The 23,634-nt window shown below is 44.7% G+C and overlaps 1 protein-coding gene across 1 annotated transcript in view; it reads right to left on the bottom strand.

Annotated features, from left to right (window-relative positions):
* Window positions 1-2,535: 2,535 nt before the first annotated feature.
* The window catches only part of C1R (complement C1r), a 42,132-nt gene continuing 21,033 nt past the window's right edge, over window positions 2,536-23,634 (bottom strand). The window contains exons 9-12 of the mRNA XM_089662940.1: window positions 20,638-20,716; window positions 14,841-14,981; window positions 11,905-11,979; window positions 2,536-7,611 (exon numbers count right to left, since the gene is read on the bottom strand). Of these exons, the coding sequence (XP_089519066.1) occupies window positions 6,818-7,611; window positions 11,905-11,979; window positions 14,841-14,981; window positions 20,638-20,716 (1,089 nt within the window). The 3' untranslated portion in view covers window positions 2,536-6,817. The remainder of the gene's footprint in view (window positions 7,612-11,904; window positions 11,980-14,840; window positions 14,982-20,637; window positions 20,717-23,634) is intronic.

Raw genomic sequence — 23,634 nt, 5'->3', positions numbered from 1 at the left:
CTTTGGGCCCCCAGTACTAATTGAGCATCGTTTAAACGCACGGCCTACCTGAGTATTGTTGGTGACCATGTCAGCATTGTGCTTAATCCTTTATCCTTGTCCTGGGAGATCTTCAGAGCAGCCAGGAGGGCTGGTAGTGTCTGCAGGCTGTTGAGCTGGGAACAGTCCTACTGGGCAGAGGAGACATCTCTGCATGTAGTTTGCAGCAAGCTAAGCCAATTTTCAAGGGGGGCTTAGCCTGTAAGGGGCAGTTGCTGCTGATCGGCAAAGACTGATGGCTTTCCAGGAAAAAGAACAGTCCAGGATCTGTTTCTGTAAATAGGAAGGAAGTTGTCCTCATGCACTGATTTAGAAAAATTGGGCATCCCATAATCCCTTTTACCCTATCCAAGTTATTTCCCCTAATAAAATAACTAAAACCAAGTTCAAGGACTGTTCACTGACTGTGGATGCAAGTGTGGAAAATGCGCGTTGGCTGGTTGTGTGGAGCTTAGGGAGATCTGGAAACACAGCGGCCCCAATGAGGGCAGGACTATACAATCATCCCCCCACTTTGGAAAATGAGGGTGCACCTATATGCCGAGGAAGACTTGTCTGAGGATTTGGCGTACTTTGAGCCCCAGAGCTTGAGAGTGGATTGGGAGCCAAGATTGGAGGGTTTTGACATTAAGGGTACCAGAGTGGAGAATCATGACATTCATTTCTTAACAGAGAAGGAGAGACAGAGAACAAACTTTGCAGGCTGCTCCTTAGGCTTCTGTTGTTGAGGAAGATGGGTGCTCTTGCCACCAGTAGCGTCCTTGATATTGATAAGATCTGAAGAGGCCTTGTCCCTCAAAGACCATACTTATCAGAGGCTATTTGGACGTAAGTTGCACAGTCCAGAAAGTTACCTAAAGTATCCTACACATATGTACTGATGGGAAATCTACATGGAAAATATGCCAGGAAGCCTCCAGCAGGCTATCACAACTGAAGTTTAAAGTTACAGCCATTGGCTCTATGCGTTCTTTACTCAAGGGCTCAACCGCAGCAGTGGTAAGATATCCTTTAAGAGATTTTGTCCAGTCAGCCACGTTTTGGCACGGTAAAGTGCTAAACCATGGCAAAGTAAAGACAGGGTGAAGAACAGGACCCATCAGCAACAGAGTTCTAAAGAGGGCTTCCAATCTCTTATATGTTGGGTTCTTAAAGACAGGTGCATCCTCCACCAGTATGGTGGTGCCTTGGTTAAGATGGGACACTGCTGGATCCACAATGGGGGCAGAACACATTTGTACAAAAGCCTCCCTATAGAGTTGCAAGTCTAATAAGCATTAAGAAAAGCAAACAGGTGATTAGCGTGTGTCCAATCTATCATGAATGCTGCTGCCAGACTCATCCACCTTACTAATCGTTCCATATCTGCCACCCCTCTCTGCCAATCCCTCCACTGGCCTCCATTCAGTGTCCTCCACCCCTCTCTGCCAATCCCTCCACCCCTCTCTGCCAATCCCTCCACTGGCGTCCACTCAGTGTCCTCCACCCCTCTCTGCCAATCCCGCCACTGGCCTCCACTGTGTCCTCCACCCCTCTCTGCCAATCCCTCCACTGGCCTCCATTCAGTGTCCTCCACCCCTCTCTGCCAATCCCTCCACTGGCTTCCCATTGCCCAACTAATAAAATTGAAAACATTAACAATCACATATAAAGCCATTTATAACTGCCCCAAATTACATCACCAATTTTGTCTTCAAATATCATCCAAACGGTTCTCTCCGCTCCTCCCGCTCTCTAGCTCCCTTGTCTCCTCCTCCCATGCTCATCTCCAGGACTTCCCCAGAGCCTCCACCATCCTTTGGAACTCTCTACCTCAATCTATCAGACTATCGCCTAATCTGCCCACTTTTAGGTGATTTCTGAGTCTCGGTCCACCCACCACTGCAAGTGGGGCTGAATTACATCACTGCCTCCTGGAGAAAGAATTACAGAAGGGTTCTCTATTGATAGAGAACCAGCGATGCGAACCCAGGCTACTCTCCAGGCGGGGACTGCATATTCTTCCTCTTCTCTCTTTTTCCATTACATAGGGAGGACAGGCTGTGTAGTTCATAGAAGATAACTGGAGAATTGCTTAAGATTTTGGTGCACATCTAGTTACAATGACACGGAATTCCAGCAAAATCAACAGGAAATTATTTCTGCATGTGCAAAAAATGTAGCCTGAGAAAAACTAAATATTTAAAGTTGTCAATGTAGAAGCAATAGATGTCCCACCAAGAACAAGTAATGTTCTAATATAGGTACAAGAGTGACCATACCTTTCTTTCATTCTTTCTGACAGTGGAGAATTATCAGTACCTGCTTACACTGGAAATTTCCATTAAGTTGAAAAATGTCTGTACTTCTCATAGGAATTCCAGAATATTTCAGTCTGATCAATGACAGGCAATATTAAATCAGGAGCCTGGCTTGCACGGTCACTCCTATACCTAGCGGAACCTTCTCAGATACGTCATGTTTGGTTTGCTGTCCAGAACCAACAAGTGACAGACATTGTTCAGAACAGGATTCATTGCCTGGCTGAGGCATTTTATTTGTTATTTTCTTCCATATAGTACATCCAAGCACAAAATACAGATCTAGATTATTAGTTTTACATATTGTATAGTTATAACTGAATTTTGCAAAGCGTGCTCTAGTGGTTATCCTCCTGAAATACATAAAAGTCCAGCCTTTTCTTTGTTTCGAACAGAGTAGGGAAGAGTTAGAATCTCCATGAGGTCCCCACTGGAGAAATGTTCCCGTCACTTCGTGTTTTGGGTTGTATCAGTACTTGGAAGTGACGGTGATTCTTCTGAGCAGGGATACAGACAGCAGTCCTTACCCGTGTGCAAAGAAACCGAGGGCTCATTTGTAGAAGGTAATGCACTAGGCCCGTGTGCACTGTGTTTGTTTCTTTGCATACAGCTTCTTTGGATTTCCCCGGTCGGCTGAGGGCTTACATTCCCAAAAAGTACTCCATGTGGGGTTCCTGACATTGTGGAGCTCATCGTCCAGCGCAGGAGTTTCAGCATTCATTTGCTCATGCTTTTTTAGCAGTCCTTACCCGTCAGAGGTTCTAACCCTTTCCAATTATATCTAAACCTAAGTAATTTTGGCTGTAATTCTACTTTAAGAAGGGGCCTTCAATAACAAGCAGTTGAAGGGATGGACGCTGCTCAACTGACCCCAGGAGTCCAATGTTGAGGAATAGCCTCACAGAGACCTCTGTGACCAAGCGGAGCAAAATGCATCAGAGGGCTTGGCCAGAACACTGGCTGAGGCCATTCCTCAACGTTGGACTCCCGGGGTCAGTTGAGCAGCGTCCATCCCTTCACTTGTATTGGCTGACCCTGGAATCCATCGGACTCATGCTCCCCTCTTTTCACTTGCCGGTGAGGTGACCTTTCACCTTCTATCCATAGCTTGGAAGGTACATTTTCCACTAGGTTCAATAACAAGCAGGTGATATATCATCCTGGCTCACAGTGACATGGGTGTGTTATGGTTACAGGAAGCCACCGACTGAACTTTTACACAGTAGGGTACACCCAGCAGAGTGCTAAGTCGTACCTTACTCCTTGCAAATTGGAGGAAAACAGCTGAGTGGTGTTGCAAGGCAGTACAAGGGAACAATTGTGGGCAGCAGCTCCTAGCATGCAATCAGGCCAGGCTGGACAATGAAGGATGGCTATTGCCATTGGTCACTGCTCTTTGTACATTGATCCTTGCCTTCCTAAAGAACACATCTATTGACCTGCATCTAATTGAATATCTTTGGGAGGAATTGGAATGCCAAGCCAGGTACCAAATATCATTACCCAACCTCACAAAGGTTCCTTAGACTGATGAGCACACATTCCCACAAACACTCTACAATCTCATAGAAAGTCTTTCCAGATAAGTGGAGACTGGTATAGTCACCTCAGTTTTATTGATAATGGTTTGGAGTGGTATGTCCAATAATATCTAATAGCTATGATTGGTCGGCACATACTTTTGGTCAAATAGCGTATATTGTGATCACAAGTCTCTGCCACAAAGGCTTTTTTTTTTACCAGCATGTCATTGAGCTACCTGTCTTCTGTCCTTCCTGGGCAAATACCCCTGATATCCTACCCTATATGCATGGCTGGATAATCAATTCTCACCACCATAGCTATGGGTTTGGCTACAGGTCGGTGACAGATCTAGTATTGCTATATATCTAGTATAGCACATGTAAGGCACACGTTAGCCAATGTAGTTATTATTTCATTATTTAATAAAAACTCACTGGCCTCTTTATTAGGTACACCTGGTCAACTGCTCACCAGCCAATCACATGGCAGTAACTCAATGCATTTAGGCACTAGACGTGGTGAAGATGACTTGTTGAAATTCAAGCAAAGCATCAGAATGGGGAAGAAAGGGGATAGTTGTTTATGACAGACGGGCTGGTCTGAGTATTACAAAAACTGCTGATCTACTGGGATTTTTATGCACAACCATCTCTAAGGTTTACAGAGAATGGTCCGAAAAAGAGAAAATATCCAGTGAGTGGCAGTTGTGTGAAGGCTTTGTTGATGTTAGAGGTCAGAGGAGAATGGGCAGACTGGTTCTAGATGATAGAAAGGCAACAGTAACGCAAATAACCACTCGTTACAACCAAGGTATGCAGAATACTATCTCTGAACGCACAACATGTCGAACCTTGAAGCAGATGGGCTACAGCAGCAGAAGACTACACCGGCTGCTACTCCTGTCGCCAGCAAAGAACAAAAAACGGAGGCTACAATTCGCACAGGCTCACCAAAACTGGACAATAAAAGGGCTTCCTTTATTCAAATGCTAATTAACTTGTTTAACTAGTTTATGAAAGCTAGTAAAACAGGAAGTGATGATGGTAGGGAAAGGAGATAATATAGCCATGTGCTAAACACAGGGAGGGGGAGCCTGGAAGAAGACCTGGTTAGAAGAAAAGGGGCTCCATAGCACCGAAAGGAGCTAAGACAGAAAGGGCCCACAGCACCAAGGAAAGTCTGTGCCATAGAAGACTTCATAGAACCAAAGAAGAAACTTCACTTGGGATGACAATAAATCTTCACTACAAGAGCACCTGGTTTCCTGAAAAATTCGCTTGAGTAGCCTGTGTCCTGTTTGTTACAGAAATAGTGAACTACTGTGTGACGGGAGTGAATTTTGGGGGTGGGGGGACCCCTGTGTCAGCTCATGTTCCCTTCATTATGTTTAACCCATCCTGTGCCTGTTAAGGGGTACAGGGTGTGAATGTCCATGCCCTAGTATTGTGTATTGGTGTGGGGATTGTTCGCTGCCATGTGGTTGTCCATTGTTCACTGCCATGTGCTTGTCCATGTTCTCCACATGAAGCAACAACTTGACAATTTTCATTGTGTTTTGGTTTGGTGGTCCTTTCTGGTAAAAATGTTGTCACTGAGACAGGAGAAGAAAGGAAACCTTTCTAAAAGAAACATCAATGAAAACACCTATTATTAGCAGGATTGGGGAAGGCTCTATCACCCATTCGCTGTTTTTTTGCTATCCAAGTCACCCTGAAAATTTACCCTATCTATTCTGGTGACCATGATGGGAAATGCTAAATTTTAGATATGTAACCTAAGCAAGAAGTGAGAAGAGTCCCCCATTTGGGACGCTTTTTATGATGGGAATTTTGTTCACTTTGGGGTGATTTTGCAACAAGGAAGAAGATGCACCATCGCTGAATTCCATAGATAAAAGATTTATGGAAAAGGTGGATGTGTCTCCTGTCGGACACAGGCATTGACGTGTTTTGCCCATAGATCAATGATTTATGGAAAAGGTGGATGTGTCTCCTGTCGGACACAGGCATTGACGTGTTTTGCCCATAGATAAAAGATTTATGGAAAAGGTGGATGTGTCTCCTGTCGGACACAGGCGTTGACGCGTTTTGCCCATAGATCAATGCTTTATGGAAAAGGTGGATGTGTCTCCTGTCGGACACAGGCATTGACGTGTTTTGCCCATAGATCAATGATTTATGGAAAAGGTGGATGTGTCTCCTGTCGAACACAGGTGTTGACGCGTTTTGCCCATAGATCAATGATTTATGGAAAAGGTGGATGTGTCTCCTGTCAGACACAGGCGTTGACGTGTTTTGCCCATAGATCAATGATTTATGGAAAAGGTGGATGTGTCTCCTGTCGGACACAGGCGTTGACGTGTTTTGCCCATAGATCAATGATTTATGGAAAAGGTGGATGTGTCTCCTGTCAGACACAGGCGTTGACGTGTTTTGCCCATAGATCAATGATTTATGGAAAAGGTGGATGTGTCTCCTGTCGGACACAGGCGTTGACGTGTTTTGCCCATAGATCAATGATTTATGGAAAAGGTGGATGTGTCTCCTGTCGGACATAGGCGTTGACGCGTTTTGCCCATAGATCAATGATTTATGGAAAAGGTGGATGTGTCTCCTGTCAGACACAGGCGTTGACGCGTTAGATATTGGGCTACCTCTATGACTAACTCCTGTAAAGGGCGAAACACATCCATCTTTTTAATCTTCGTTTTGTGGATTTTAGGCTAGTCCCTGTATTCTCAATCCTGGAGTGGTACCTCCAGCAAAGTGCCAACAGTGAAGATTTGGGGTGATTTCCTCTCAATTCCTGTGTAATCCCCAGGAGATGAAGTAAAAGGAGATCTCCCCGAGATGGCAAAGGCAGCTAAAAAAACAAAAAACAAAAACAAAAAAACTTATAAAGCTTTCAATTCCTTTTCTGTCTTAATTCCAAAACGTTTCAGCTTTACATACACTTTAACTGTTCAGGTGGCCTTTTATCCAATCAATGTAATTGCTGACTTTGGTGTAATACCCATAGCCAACACCACAACTAATGCCCCAAGACACGATACCTGTGGCCACCCACTTGTCCTCGCTTATGGAGGCAAATGGCCCCCCGCTGTCTCCTTGGCATGAGTCTTTCTGCAATTTATTAGCTTCAGCATAACCAGCACAGAACATGTTGTCTGTGAATTTTTCCTTTTTGATTTTACTGGTTGGACCCATGTTTCTTTGTTTTTCTACTAGCTGTTTACGGCATTTGTCCCTTTGAACCATGGGCAAAGCCACAGATTTCAAAATATCTGAAATTTTGTGCCGCTCCGTCATTCCAAATCCACTTACATACCCCACAGTACCGGCATCATACAAGGACTCATCGCCGTCTTCAGGGAGGCAGATGGGAGAGGTGTTCTCATTCATGATTACGGGCTCTTTGAGGCGAATCAAAGCAATGTCATGGTCATGGTACCCAGAGATGTAACTTGGATGAACATGAACTTCCCGAACTGCTAAATTACCTATACTGATTAGCTTCTCCACATCCGTGTCACCAATGAAAACATGTATGTTGTTGACGCCATCTGGGTTTTCTTCATCTTTATTTATCACATGAGCAGCTGTCATCACCCAGTACTCTCCTATCAGAATGCCACCGCCACGCCCAGTTGTGCGCAGTAACACTTGCCAAGGAAAATTCCCCAGTTCTGCGCTGTCACCATTGATAATGCGGCCATGTCCGGTGATGGGATTCGAAGGCTTTCCACACACTGTGTACAAAAAAGCTCACAATTAGTCACCTGACAGCAGAACTTTTTACAAATATAGAACTGATGGTAGAGTTCCTACGATATGTAGGATTGCAGTTTGTTAAAGCAATATCCACCCATATTTAACCCCGTCCATTGGTGCACCTTCAGTGTAAGGTCTGTCAGTGTTAAAGTGTATATATTGCAGCCTACCAGTCCTTAAATGTGGTGGCTGCATTAGTTATCTTTCAGTGTCTGCCAGGGACCTCAGGCTTTAGCGTGACACGCGAGTCTGCGCATATGCGGTATGCCGGGCGCACTAGCATGCAGGCACTAGGACCTGGGCGCCCGCAACGGCGGTCGCGCATGCGCATTCGCGATTGACTGTCCGTTGACTGTCTCCTGCTCTGATCCCTGGCTTGTCTGACCATTCTCCTGTCTTATCCCATACGTTTGACCTTCTGTTGCTCAACCTGGCCTGTGACCTGTTTATCCTTCTGCCTGCCGCATTGTACCGTTCTGCCTCCACCGTTACCGACCGGGCCTGTCTGACTTCGCTCACTCCGCCTCCTCACATCAGGCTCTCACCTGCTACGTACCACCGGCAAGTGCCTCTACCACAGCTGGTTGCACACAGGGGCCGCAACCTGGTTTCGGCCTGCGCCAAGTCCATCCCCACCATCAGGGGCTCTGGTGAACAAGCAGGTCAGGGCTTAGATTCCACGCCCTGGGGAATCTCGGTCTGTGGAGCGCTAGAGGCTACCGCCGGTCGGTCCATAACACTTTCATTTCTGTAGTCTTTATACTTTATCAGTCAGCACAGTGGCTTAGTGATTAGCACTCCTGCCTTGTGGCACTAGGATGCATGTTCTGAACCCAGAGTAGAGTTTGCATGTTCCCCTTGTGCTTGTGTAGGTTTCGTCCCACTCTCCAAAGACATACTGGTAGGTTCACTGGCTCCTGTCTAAACTGACCCTTGTATGTGTATAGCTACAGTGCTGTACCCTGCCACTATGTTAGCAGGATGAAAGGTCACAAAGGATGCAGATTGAGGGACTCCAGAATGTCAGTTTTGAGTGGAGAAAATTGGCTTTTATTTCTGTTTTTCTCTGGCATTTGTAATTCTTGGATTGGGTTCTGGAGTCCAGAGGCTTCAAAGAGTTTAGATAAAGCATGTAACACTGGGTCCAGGTTTTACTGGGGACCAGCAGGCTGTGTGTGCAGCTATGCACAGACATTACAATCAAGGGCCTGATGGTGGTTAGGGCTCCACCCGAGAGACAGGGGGTCCCTCCAGAGCTCAGGGCCCATGCAGCATGGAGCTGTGGGAACAGTGCAGACATTGCACATGAGCATAGTAGTGCCGTGAGGTGGTCTGAAGGAACAGACAAGGGCCTAAGGTTGAGGCCAGAGCAGCAACACTGCGAGAGTGAGCTAGGAGGCAGGAGGAAGCACCAGTGTTTTTGTATAGCATTTGAGGAGGAATGCTGAACACCCCTGTAAGGGTAACCTTTTAATATGTGTTGGATGTGAACTTTTACTTTCTTTATTAAAAGTGAGCCATCAAGCCCTGAAATTGTATTTCCTGGCTGATCTGAACTCACTGGCAAGCACTACGCCTTGAGTGCCCCCCCCCCCCCCCCCATCCCAAATATCACAGCTATGTATTGGAGATAGGAACCTGAGACTTTAAGCTCTTTAAAGGGCAACAACTGATGTGAATATGCAATATGTAAAGTGCTGCATCAATTCCCGGTGCTCCATGTCCTAGAATGACAACAATCACTCATTGCACTGTATCTATGAATGGAGCCATGGTTGTCACTAGGCTATGCTCTTCTTGTCCTCCCATTACATTACATTAGCAAGGATAGCATGGAAGGAAGTCTGCCTTTCTGGTAAGACTAAAGGCATTGTACACTTCCAAAAGCTTTCGTTGTTTGTTTGCTTCACCTTGTAATGATGGGTTCGCATGTTGTGGCTGCAGTTTATAGTGTCTGATTGGCTGATTCCCCTATCTCCATGTATTCATTTGCCTATCTTGTTCATATTCACTAAAGGTTCAGGCAACTTCTTGTCCAATCCATGCCTTGCCACTTCCTCTGTATTGCATCACAGATGTGGGAGTGCTAATGTGATGAAAGACTGCATGGTGATTTGAGCTCTCTGTTCATTGCTCTGTCTGCTTGTGTATGTGTCAGATCTTATTACTGTGTAGCTCTCACCTGCAGAGCACTAGACTGAGAGATGAAGCTCACAATGTGCGGTGAAGTCTAAGTAAGCTACTTTAGTACAGGAGAGGAGCCTGTAAAGCTGTGTAAGACTGAAGGGAAGGCAGAGGTCAGATTTAAAGCGGTAGTAAAATGCGTTTGAGAAAAAAAAAACAACTTATCCCCATGCAGGGTAAAGTCATGTGTGAGCATGCACTGCATACTAGACCATTATGACAACTTAATAAAAGAGAACACAAGGGGCGCACTCTCCTCGTGCATTAATGTGATAAAAATGGATTTATAAAAAAATAGACAAATGAATAATTACAAACCAAGGGTCATGTGAACAGACAAAAAGCCAAAGGTGACAGTCCCAGGCAATAGAGGTCCTATGACAGAGTATGCTAACGTGTTTCGGGAGTCAAACTCCCTTCCTCAGACCTCTATTGCCTAGGACTGTCACCTTTGGCTCTTTGTTCACATGACCCTTGGTTTGTGAGTATTCATTTGTCTATTTTTTAATAAATCCATTTTTATCACCGTAATGCACGAGTAGAGTGCGCCCTTTGTGTTCTCTTTTATTAGCATCAAGATTCCCCAATCTTTTAGAGGGCTGCACCCCAGAGAGTGACGGATATTGTGTTTCTGTGGTGCATGAAGACCTGAGCGTTGGTTTTGATTTTGCTTTTTTTATTATGACAGACTTACCTGTGAAATGGATCCCTCCAGCGGCGCCCTGCCACCGCTGACAGGGAATCCATCTTCACCTGGTCCTCCTTCCGGATTTGCCAGCTCCAGACACTAGAATGGCCAATCCACGATGACGTCACTCCCACACATGCTCACAGTAGTCACGGCCGTGGCACAGCTCTCTCAATGAACGGCATGCAGTGCGCATGCGCAGGTGATGTCACTGTCTGCTTCACATCTAAATATCTCCTAAATATGCACAATATTTACAGTATCTACAGGTAAGCCTTATTATAGGTTTAGCTGAAGGTACAAAGCAAAAAATAGGAGTTTATTCCCACTTTAAAATCGTTACAAACAAAAAACTGACAGCAGACAAGTAAAGAGGTTTTATGTCTGAAATGGCATACAGAGCCTCATCACCCACAAAGCTTTACCTGCTACCAATTTTTTATAATCTGATTTTTTGAAGAAGGAAGGAAAGGAAAAGGAAAAGGAAAAGGAAAGGAAAGGAAGAATAAGAAAGAAGGTAAGAAGAAGAAATAAGGAAAAAGAAAGAAGAGGAATGAAGAAAAAGAAGAAAGAATATAAAGGAAAAATAATGAGGAAGGAAAAAGAAAGAAGAAAAAAAGAAAGAAAAAAGAGGGATGAAGAAGAGGAAGAAGGAGAAAGAAAGAAGAGGGATGCAGAAGAAGAAAGTATAAAAAACAAAGAAGGAAGAAATAGAAAGAAGAGGGATGAAGAAGAAGATGGAAGAAAGAAGAAGAAGAAGAAGAAAGAAGAAGGAAGAAGTAGAAATAAGGAAAAAGAAAGAAGAGGAATGAAGAAAAAGAAGAAAGAATATAAAGGAAAAATAATGAAGAAGGAAAAAGAAAGAAGAAAAAAAAGAAAGAAAAAGAGGGATGAAGAAGAAGAGGAAGAGAGAAGAAGGAGAAAGAAAGAAGAGGGATGAAGAAGAAAGAAGAAAAAGGAAAAACAAAGAAGGAAGAATTAGAAAGAGAAGGAAGAAGAAGAAGGAAGAAGAGGGAGAACAAGTAAGAGAAGAAGAAGACGAAGAAGCAGAAGAAGGAGGAAGAAGAAAGAAGAGGGATGAAGAGGAAAGAAGAAAAAGGAAAAACAAAGAAGGAATAAATAGAAAGAGAAGGAAGAAGAAAGAAGCAGAAAGAAGAAGAAGAAGGAAGAAGAAGGAAGGAAGAAGTGACAAGAAGAAATAAGGAAAAAGAAAGAAGAGGGATGACGAAAAAGAAGAAAGAATATAAAGAAAAAAGAATGAAGAAGAAAAAGAAATAAAAAGGCATAGAAGAAAAAAGAAAGAAGTAGAAGGAAGAAGAAACCCTGATGGTATAACCTGGCCTTCCCCTGTTCAGTCCCGGAGGTGGGTCCAGGACTGTATCTGCACTCTAATATTTACCTGGCACACAAATGGGAATAATGGCTCCCCCGTTCTCATCCTTCCAGATTCGATCCTCTGTACAGGTGAACTTAGCTGGAGAACATACAAACATTATGGGATTAGTACAGGTAGCAGGAATTTCTGGAGTCATCATTTTTAGCAAAGATTAGAGCAGCGCCATCTCATTGACTTGAATTGTGCAGGAGAGCTGTAAGGCACAACCACTGGGTAGCGCTGCAAAAGCAAGAAATAAGGTGTAAATACATCAGAATGAATACAGCTGCCACCATGTTCACAGGTAACGTCAAACTATATCTAGAAACAATGGTTTTAAAGTGGAAATCCAGCAAAAAAAAAAAAAAAAGAAAAGATTTTTGTAAGTTCGATTGGCTTAGTTTAGTTTTGGTGTCTAACATCCAGAGGGCTGCTGGGGATGCTGTAATTGGCAGTTGTATTCTGTCACAGATACAGTGTGCACTATGATCTCCTGGGCAGTGCTACCGTGACTTCCCATCTTGTACATAATAGAGGGTCACTCACTTGGCACCCGGTCCATCCAGAAAAGGTCTTGCATTCTTTTCAATGAATACAAGACATTCTGTGATGGGACGTGGGGTGAACAGAGAAGGATGAACGTTGTGGTCTGTCCTCCTCCAATCACAGAAAGCCTTGTATTCATTACTAATACAAGAAGTTTTCTAAATAGAGGAGGTGCTGAGAGAGCGACCCCCTATCATAGTTGTACAAGACCGGAGGCTCACACTGTATCTAGCATGGAATTCAAATGAAAAATATAGCATCCCCAGCAGCCCGCCAGACAATAAAACCCAAATCTAAGCGGGTCCAATCTATCTTCCCCCTGGAGTTCCCGCTCCTTCAGCCTTGCTACCACTGAGGAGGTTACTAAGGTCTTCTCAGAAGCCCACCTCACCACTTGCCCCCTTGACCCTGTCCCCACACAACTCCTCCAGTAACCCTCCTCCTCCATCCTACGCTCCCTCACCCACATCTTCAATCTCTCCCTCTCTACTGGCGCATTCCCCTCCCCCCTAAAGCACGCACACATCACCCCCATACTCAAAAAACCCTCCCTGGACCCCACCGACCTGAACAACCTTAGATCCATCTCCCTGCTGCCATTTACTTCCAAACTCCTTGAGCGCTTAGTCCATAATCGCCTGAGTTCCCACCTCACCGACAACAACCTCCTTGATCCCCTACAATCTGGCTTCCGTCCCCCACACTCCACCGAAACCGCCCTACTCAAAATCGCTAATGATCTGCTAACCGCCAAAGCTAATGGCCACTACTCAGTCCTCCTGCTGCTTGACCTCTCCGTGGCCTTCGACACAGTCGACCACCCCCTCCTCCTTAATAAACTACACTCCCTTGGCCTTAATATGCGCGTCCGGTGAGTGCGCATTGTCTTATCATTACTGCATGGATACCGGACTTTAATGTCACCTGAGCACTATTATTTTATTGACTTTCTGGATCGCATCTCCATTTGAACTCATATATATAAATATATATACAGAGCTCTAGATTTACTAAGGATCATTTATCTACACCCATCCTATCTTATTGATTTACTATTTTTTATTGATTTTATATTGTTTTTAACAATCTCTTGGTTCATTATAGCGCTGCACTTTATATACACTTTAGAAATATGGAAGGGAAATAAAACCTATACCGGGACATATGTACCCCAAGACCCACACTACTAACATGGTGCCCAAGACGTAGTCCCCATAATGTCCCCTCCACCCAAACCCCTTTATAAATAGAACAGTAAAACATAACCTATACCAGGACATAAGTGCCTAGAGACCCACACTACTAGTACGGAGCCCAGGATGTAGATTCCATAATGTCCCCTTGACCCAAACCCCTTTTTAATAACAGAAGGAAAAAAACTTATGTCCAGAAAGCCACACTACTAGCATGGTGCTCAGAATGTACACCCCATAATGTCTCCTCCATCCAAACTGCTTTATAAATACGGCAGGAAAATCAACCTATACCAGGACATAGGTGCCCAGAGACCCACACTACTGGCATGGTGAACAGAATGTAGACCTGATAATGTCCCCTCCACCCAAACCCCTTTTATAAATGTGGCAGGAAAATAAAACTTACTGTATACAGGGAGGGACGAGTACCCAAAAATCCGTTGCTACTAGCATGGAGCCCAGGATGTAGACCCCATAATTTCCCCTCTACGCAAACCACTTTAGAAATATGGAAGGGAAATAAAACCTATACCGGGACATATGTACCCCAAGACCCACACTACTAACATGGTGCTCAAGACGTAGTCCCCATAATGTCCCCTCCACCCAAACCCCTTTATAAATAGAGCAGTAAAACATACCCTTTACCAGGACAGGAGTGCCTGGAGGACCACACTACTAGCACAGTGCCCAGGATGTAGACCCCAAATGCCTCTTTCACCAGAACCCCTTTATAAATATGGCAGGAAAATAAAACCTATACCAGGACATAAGTGCCTAGAGACCCACACTACTAGTACGGAGCCCAGGATGTAGATTCCATAATGTCCCCTTGACCCAAACCCCTTTTTAATAACAGAAGGAAAAAAAAAACTTATGCCCAGAAAGCCACACAACTAGCATGGTGCTCAGAATGTACACCCCATAATGTCTCCTCCACCCAAACCGCTTTATAAATACGGCAGGAAAATCAAACCTATACCAGGACATACTGTAGGTGGCCAGAGACCCACACTACCAAGATATAGCCCGATAACTACCCCTTCACCCAAACCCCCTTATAACTCTTAGATTGTAAGCTCCCAGGATCAGGCCCTCCTAACCCTCTTGTATTGAACTGTATTGTCTCCCGTTATATTGTAAAGCGCTGAGCAAACTGTTGGCGCCATAAATCCTGTATAATAATAATAATAACAGAATTGACCGCCATGTGCGTACCGCTGTCTCTCTGAGTCACTATTTTGTAGTACGGCTCGTTACAGCTGTAGGTGATGGCGGAGAGGTACGTCAGTGTGTTCAGCTCGGTCAGGAAGGCGTACTGACCATTGCGCAGATCATCCGGACTTTTACAGCTTACGACTGCAAAAAAACAGAGAGATGTAATACTGATGATGACTGACTGTGACAGTAACACAGAGTGACACCAACAATGCCGAGGCCACAGCATACATGTCAGTGCTGACACCAGGAGCGGACTGACAACTCATGGGGCCCCCGGGCAATAGGGGATCATGGGGCCCCTGTGTCCTTGCCCAAACTCAAAAAAGCCTATGAAAAAGGTACCAGGGGCATCTCATGGGGCCCCCTACTGACCCCGGGCCCTCAGGCAGTGCCCGAGTTTCCAAATGGTCAGTCCGCCCCTGGCTGACACTGATCGTCATAACTTTCACATCTGAGCCACCAATTATACTCAACACGAAACGCTATTGCCCTAAATAACATGAAAATAATCATATAAAAAGATACAAGAATAAACAATATACTAACTAAGGCCCCATTCACACCTTAGAGTGGATCTTTCAGTAACTTTATAAAGTCTGCATGAATAAATACCTGACACGCCACTGTATACAGAAAAAGTATCATTTCTAAAAACAAAAGTCCACTTTTAATCATTAAAAAGCAGTGCATTCCAGTGACATTGCCTAGGCTGAGATGATGTCATCAGTCTGCTGCAGGCAGTAGGAAGCATTTCCTCAGTCTCCCCTCCCCCAGTTAGGAGACTGCTGCATTGTAATGTTGCAGCAAGTCACACGGTTAGAGGCTGCAGCAGGGGGCTGATCTGTGCCTGGAATTTGTTAACATAACTAAGAACTGCAGTGGTACCAGGATTTACACCAGAGGTTTAACTAGAACCTTCAGGACCCTGGTGCAAGGAAACATGAAGGGCCCCCCTTCCCCAGCCAACACCCTTTCCTCTGGTCAAGGGGCCCTAAGCTCTGTGCCTGGGGCCCTTTATTAAAGTCCCACAGTGGGAAACTTTATTTATTTATTTCAGGTACTTATATAGCGCTGTCAATTTATGCAGTGCTTTATATATTGTACATTCACATCAGTCCCTAACCCTCAAGGGGTGTACAATCTAAGGTCCCTAACTCACATTCATACATACACATACTAGGGAGGATTTAGACAGGAGCCAATTAACCCCTTCACTCCTGAGGGTAAAACAAATCTAAATGCCTAAGCACAATTTTGCAACGTTGACCTGTGTTAGTAAAACCGTACATATCATCACAACTACTTTGTACATCCAGGTGAATTATACCGCGTTTTTTTCAGGACAAATTGGGCTTTCATTTGGTGGTAAATGGTAATGGATAGCTCCTAATTTTTTTTTTATTATTAAAGGAAAACTGGGCCAAAATAGTAAAAACAAAATCGTTTTTTTTTATTTAACTGTGTTTCTTGTTATGACCATAACCTACCACCAAAGAACAACTCAAAATAAATTCTCCAGTTCTTGACGATCGCAGCGATACCATATATGTGTATGTTATTTGTTGTTTGTACCCGGAGTACAGCCCAGAAACAATAGTGCACATTTTGTTTTTTGTTTTTTACACAAAACACACTGTCACTGACACTGACATTAACACTAACTGACACTGATACAAATTTTTTTTAAATCCTGACCTTTGACCCTGACCTTTGACTCTGACCTTGACTCAAACACTAACCCTGGTACTGAACTAGATCAAACTTTGATCTAGGTATTTTTCTTTATTTTTTAATATTTATTTATTTATCTTTTTTTTTACAAACTTTTTTTTATCTCTCTGTCAGGAGTTCGAGAGATACAATGTATCTCTCTTCTCCATTCATAGAGAGAGAGAAAACAAGGGGGCCGGGCTGCACAGTGACTGATCACTGTGATAGCCAATCAGAGGCTATCACAGCGATCACGTGACCCGGATTCGGGAGTCCCGGGTCCCGATCGTTAGAACGGGACCCGGGGCTCTCAGTGACACCGTGGTCTCGGTGCTGGGAGCGCGCCGAGCGGCGCGCTCCCAGCACAAAGACAGGTACGCAAATATGCGGCCCCAAGGAAAAAAGCCCAGGTCCGTGAGGCCGCATATTTGTGTTACGTCGGCGTCAAGGGGTTAACCTACCAGCATAATGTAGCAGATATAAGAAGCGCCACAGAAAATGCAAAATAAATCAAATAAGCAGCACCTCTAACCAAAAAAGGTAAGTTAGTGTACAAATAAAAAGTGCGCTAATTATTTACAAAACATGCAAGGATAAATAATAAAAATAAATGAATTCATAAATATAAACATAAGTCCAGCCACCATAACAGTGATAGTCCAATATCAACTTAATGTCAATCTTGAAAACAAACACCCCGTGTGCAAATCCGACACCAGATGAAATGAACACTCTCACCAGAGCTATATGCTGATTATATTATAAACCAGCATGATAGCATGTTGCTCTGGGAGCGATGATCTGCAGGATATCCCAGTAGAGGAACAGCAACCAATTGTGATCCAATCAGCACATATGGAACAGCTAAGCAGCAAATCATCTTCCAATAACATGGGCAAAGCTCGAGGAATAAGAAGAGATATGATGGCGCTGTACGTTTAAAACCAGTAAAATTTTATTAATAAAGTATTGCTCTCACAAAGAAGGTGTCTAGCCGACACCAGCAATGACAGCCTCTAAAATGCCACATCCACAAGGGAAAAACCAAGGGACGAACCTCCTGCACCGCGATCAACACAGACGACAGCTGGGAGGAACGTTCCAACGTCACATCCACTAGGCCAGGCCCAACGCGTTTTGTCACTTGACGTCTTCAAGGGGCGGAGTGAGCACTAGTGGATGTGACGTTGGAACGTTCCTCCCAGCTGTCGGCTGTTTGATCGCAGTGCAGGAGGTTCGTCCCTTGGTTTTTCCCTTGTGGATGTGGCATTTTAGAGGCTGTCATTGCTGGTGTCGGCTAGACACCTTCTTTGTGAGTGCAATACTTTATTAATAAAATTTTACTGGTTTTAAACGTACTGCGCCATCATATCTCTTCTTATTCCTCGAGCTTTGCCCATTTTATTGGAAGATCATTTGCTACTTAGCTGTTCCATATGTGCTGCTTAGCTGTTCCATATGTGCTGATTGGATCACTATTGGTTGCTGTTCCTCTACTGGGATATCCTGCAGATCATCGCTCCCAGAGCAAAATGCTATCATGCTGGTTTATAATATAATCAGCATATAGCTCTGGTGAGTGTATTCATTTCATCTGGTGTCGGATTTGCACACGGGGTGTTTGTTTTCAAGATTGACATAAAGTTGATATTGGACTATCACTGTTATGGTGGCTGGACTTATGTTTATATTTATGAATTCATTTATTTTTATTATTTATCCTTGCATGTTTTGTGAATAATTAGCGCACTTTTTATTTGTACACTAACTTACCAGCATGTCTTTGGAGTGTTGAAGGAAACCGGAGTACCCGGAGGAACCCACGCAGGCACAGGTAGAACATGCAAACTCCAGGCAGGTGGTGCCGTGGTTGGGATTCGAAACTGGCGACCCAAGTACTGCCAGGCGGACGTGCTAACCACTTAGCCACTGTGCTGCCCACTTTCACGTGTTCTGCAGCTGTCTTGGGCCCTCCATGGTGGCAGAACACCAGGGCCCGGTTGCAAGTGCAACCTTTGTGACCCTGGTAGTTCTGCCACTGATTTACATGACTGTGCCATCTTTGAGCCAATATCCCGGTTCAGGAAAGGAGATGATGACCAAGGATGATGCCTGAACAAAGATGGCTTTGTCCTTCTGGAAAGGAATGGAAGATGAAGGCATTGTGATCTCTGTAAGAGGTATTAAGTGCCTGGAAGTGTTGACATTACTTTGCATGAATGCATCTAAAGAAGACGTCTCACTATATGCATCATAGTTTCCTCTACCGGGTATAAAGAAGACATAATACTTTTTCCCACATTGATGGCTGATGTGGATGCTGAGCTAGTAAAGGTCGACAATGCTCCTCCTCCTCCCACCACTGTTCGACCATGTTACTCCAGCAGGCATGTGCCCAAGACCAGCACCATTATCATTCGTGGGGGAGGGGACGTGACAGCATGACTGTCCTGGTTCCAGTGGAGCACATACACAGGACTGACCATAGCACAGCAAGATAGGTGCTCACAATAGAGGGGGCGCTAGCAACTGACCTCTGCTTGAGCTCCACAACAGGAGCGCTCACAAATTGGGCTTCGTACAGGGAAGGAGCTCACAAGGAAAAAATAACATAGAAAGATATTCCTTTCTAAAGAATGGCTCAGCGTTTCTTTCTCAATTGGAGATAATTATCGAAACATGAATCAACCAACCAACACGTGACCTTATAGCAGAGCTTTTTTTTTTTAGCAGGAACGTAGGGGAACGCAGTATGTATGTAATAGCAAGGGGTGCTGGGGTGTGCTGGAGGGTCTATTGATGTTGGCTGCTGGGGGATCTATTGTCACTGGAGGGAATCTATAGTTGTATGGGGGTCTATTGTTGCTGGGGAGGTCTATTGTTGCTGGTGGGCATCTATTATTGCTGGGAACAGAGTCATATGATGCTGGGGGGGGGGGGGGTCAGTTGTTGCCGAGAGGGTCTCTTGTTGCTTGGGTGGTATTTTGTTGCTAAGGGGGTCAATTGTGGGGGATGTATTGTTGCTGGGGGGGTCTACTGTGGGGGGGGGATGTATTGTTGCTGGGGAGGAAGTCTATTGTTGCTGGCTGCAGGGGATCTATTTTACTGCTTTTCTTGTTACCATTAACAAACTCAATACAAATTACTTGGCACCACAAAACGATACTTGGCTCTGCATTCTCTAAAAGGTGCAGTACTGGGCTGTGGGTAAGGGATGGGACCAAGAGACGGTGCTCGGAGGTGGATAGGGGGTGGAACCAAGGGATGGTGCTCGGAGGTGGGTAGAGGATGGAACCAAGGGATGGTGCTCGGAGGTGGGTAGAGGATGGAACCAAGGGATGGTGCTCGGAGGTGGGTAGGGGATGGAACCAAGGGATGGTGCTCTGAGGTGGATAGGGGTGGAACCAAGGGATGGTGCTCGGAGGTGGGTAGGTGGTGGAGACAAGGGATGGTGCTCGGAGGTGGGTAGGTGGTGGAGACAAGGGATGGTGCTCAGAGGTGGGTAGGTGGTGGAGACAAGGGATGGTGCTCGGAGGTGGGTAGGTGGTGGAGACAAGGGGGTGACTTGTAAGGGGAGTTACTGCACCTATTCTCTGAGGAAAAAAACCTGCCTTATAGTCATTATGAAACTTTACAATTGTGCACTTTTACAATTTGTGATGACATACGTTAATGTCACAGGCACACCAGCCTTGGGCAAGGTGAGAACTTTGCAACAAAAGAAACCTACCTGCCTGCTCAGTTTACTTTCCGGCACATTGCCTGTGTGATGGAATGGCTCAATTCTTGTGCATGCGCAGGCGTCCTTGTACCAGGGGGAGGTTGTTTTGCAGCATTCTGCAGGACTGTCTTGGGGGTTAAGCAAAGTCTCGGGGTTCAGCAGATCCTGGCTGTGTCCCAGAGTCCAGTGCAGGAACACATGTTGCTGATTTCTGTGAATTCTTAGCATGTGTCTGCATGCCCCTTCTTGTGTTTTGCAGCAAAATTCATTAAACATGTCAATACACATCAAGACTTTGAAAAGGTGTGAACAGGGCTCAAAGCTAACACTGACAACAACAGTAGCATAAACCGGTAGTCTTACTTTGACATCGGGGCATAGGACGGTGCCAGGTTCCATCTTTCTGACAGAGGGAGGTGAAGGTCTTCAGTTCCTTGTCATTCTGCAGGAGAAGGAGACAGCAAACATACAGTTGTGTTCAAAATAATAGCAGTCAGACATCACTAACCGGATCAATCACTGTATTTGGTGGAAATGATATTTCTACATGGCAAATAATTTCCTAGCAGGTGTAGTAGAGTCATAGAAATCCAACAGACCCAACAGTCATGACATGCATGCTGCTGATTCTGTGTCATTGAATCACTCATTGAAAGGGGCGTGTTCAAAATAATAGCAGTGTGGAGTTCTATTAGTGAGGTCATTCATTCTTTGAAAAACAGGTGGCAATTATTGCCCTTATTTAAGGAAGGAAGGCAGCAAATATTGTACATGCTGGTTACAGTGCATTTCTCTCTGAAATTCTGAGGAAAATGGGTCGTTCCAGACATTGCTCAGAAGAACAGCGTACCTTGATTAAAAAGTTGATTGGAGAGGGGAAACATATAAAGAAGTGCAGAAAATGATCGGCTGCTCAGCTAAAATGATGGCAAATGCTTTAAAATGGCAACCAAAACCTGAAAGACGTGGAAGAAAGCGAAAAACTACCATTGGAATGGATAGAAGAATAGCCAAAATGGCACGGACTCAGCCAACAATCAGCTCCAGGAAGATGAAAGAAGGTGTGACGTTCCCTGTGAGGACTGTTACAATTAGAAGACGCCTATGTGAAGCCAAGCTATCTGCAAGAAGCCCCCGCAAAGTCCCACTGTTGGAAAAAAGACGTGTGCTGAAGAGGTTATAATCTGCCAAAGAGCACATTGACTGGCCTAAAGAGAAATGGGGCAACATTTTGTGGACTGATGAAAGTAAGATTGTTCTTTTTGGATCTAATGGCCGGAGACAGTTTGTCAGACCCCCAAACACTGAATTCAAGCCACAGTACACTGTGAAGACAGTGAAGCATGGTGGTGCAAGCATCATGATATGGGGATGTTTCTCATACTACGGTGTTGGGCCCATTTAACGCATACCAGGGATCATGGATCAGTTTGAATACATCAGAATACTTGAAGAGGTCACGCTGCCTTATGCTGAAGAGGAAATGCCCTTGAAATGGGTGTTCCAACAAGACAACGACCCCAAACACACCAGTAAACGTGCAACATCTTGGTTCCAGACCAACAAGATGGACGTTATGGAGTGGCCAGCCCAATCCCCGGATCTTAATCCAATAGAAAACTTGTGGGGTGACATCAAAAATGCCGTTTCTGAGGCAAAACCAAGAAATAGTGAAGAACTGTGGAATGTGGTCCAATCATCCTGGGCTGGAATACCTGATCACAGGGGCCAGAAGTTGGGTGACTCCATGCAACACAGATGTACAACAGTTCTCAGAAACAGTGCGACTACAACCAAATATTCATGAAGTCATTCAAAGGAAAGCAAAATCTTCAAACATTTCTCAGTTTATATAGTGAATGTTTGAGTTTGTAAAGAAGAACACAAACACTGCCGGGACTTGTAGGTACTCATTCAGAGAACTCTGTGAATGAGTGACATGGCCGTGTGGGTGGAGCCCCGCACAGCCGCCCTGTTTCAAATTTGACAGATAGTAAGGGGAAATTTCTCACCCTGCTATCTGTCAGAGGGAGGGGGGCGGCGGGCGTGTCCGCGGCTATGGGAGCCTGTTACATGTTCCACCCTAAAATGGATGTAACATGTTCTCAAAAGTGAACTTATCCTTTAGGTTTGCCTTACTTTTATTGTAGGTGGGTACTGACTAATCATATACACATTATGGCCACATTTTTGTGACCACCTGACCATTACAACTTTGTTGGACATTCTAAAAAACCATGGCCATTAATATGGAGTTGCTCTCCATAGTTATTATAACAGCCTCCACTTTTCTGGGAAGGCTTTCCACAAGATTTTGGAATGTCTGTGGGAATTTGTGCCCATTTATTGAGGTATGGTACTGATGATCTGGCTCACCATTGGGAGTTCCAATTCATCCCAATGGTGTTCAGAAGGGTTGAGGTCAGGGCTTTGTGGAGTTTCTCCACAAACTAGTCGAACCATGTCTTTATGGAACTGGCTTTGTACACAGGGGCAAAAGAAAAGGGTCCGTTACCACAAGGTTGGAAAAACACAGTTGTCTAAAGCGTCTTTGTATGCTGTACAATCAATGGGACCTTTCATTTGAGACACCTGAGCCTAGTCATTCAGAAGGATGTTTACATGCTTTTGGCCATATCATAGGTGTGATGGTCAGGTGTCCACATACTTTTGGCCGTATAGGGAATCTTACAGAGACTCCAGCGGCAAGAATTCCCAAAAATACTTTGTGTCTCACACTGTTTTCCATATGGCCATCATAAAGATACTGCTGTCTTACAGGTAGATCTATTTTATGGAGAATCCATCAGGAGGTTGCAACACCAATAGAACAATAGTGAGATTGGTCAAAGTAGGAATTCTGGTAGGCAAGCTATACCACCCTTACAAACATGTGACCTTATTTTAGCAGCCCTAAAGACAGAAGACATAAGAAGGACTTAACACTTTTAGGTGGAGTACATCTTGCCATTGCAGTTTCCCTGTTGGAGTTAGATCAGCTCATGGGGGGAATCACAGATTGGGGGGCTCAGTCACAGATGGGGTGCGGCTTTTGGGTGAATGCTCCATTGATGGAGTGCTAAGACGCAGTTAAACATAGCAGTTTAACTAAAGCAGGATAACTTAAACAGCAGGAAGATACAACAACAGCAAGAAGCTCTACTGCACGCTGAACAAACTCCAAGCAAGCACCCTGGGAAACATCTCTTACAAGTCTGAGACCCACTCTGTGTACCTTTTTAATATGTCCCATCTACTCCTCCTTTTCATATTACTTTCCTGCGGTCCCAAAATCTCACTTCTTTACCCCTCTGCTCCACCCCAAAACTTGTACATCTCCCTACTACTGCTCTCATCACC

This window comes from Staurois parvus, unplaced genomic scaffold, assembly GCF_062004578.1.
Source record: "Staurois parvus isolate SC_StPar_1 unplaced genomic scaffold, SC_StPar_1.0 ptg001590l, whole genome shotgun sequence".
Classification (NCBI taxonomy): domain Eukaryota; kingdom Metazoa; phylum Chordata; class Amphibia; order Anura; family Ranidae; genus Staurois; species Staurois parvus.
The sequence above is the reverse complement of the archived record's forward strand: the minus strand, read 5'-3'. Positions and strand labels throughout refer to the sequence as shown.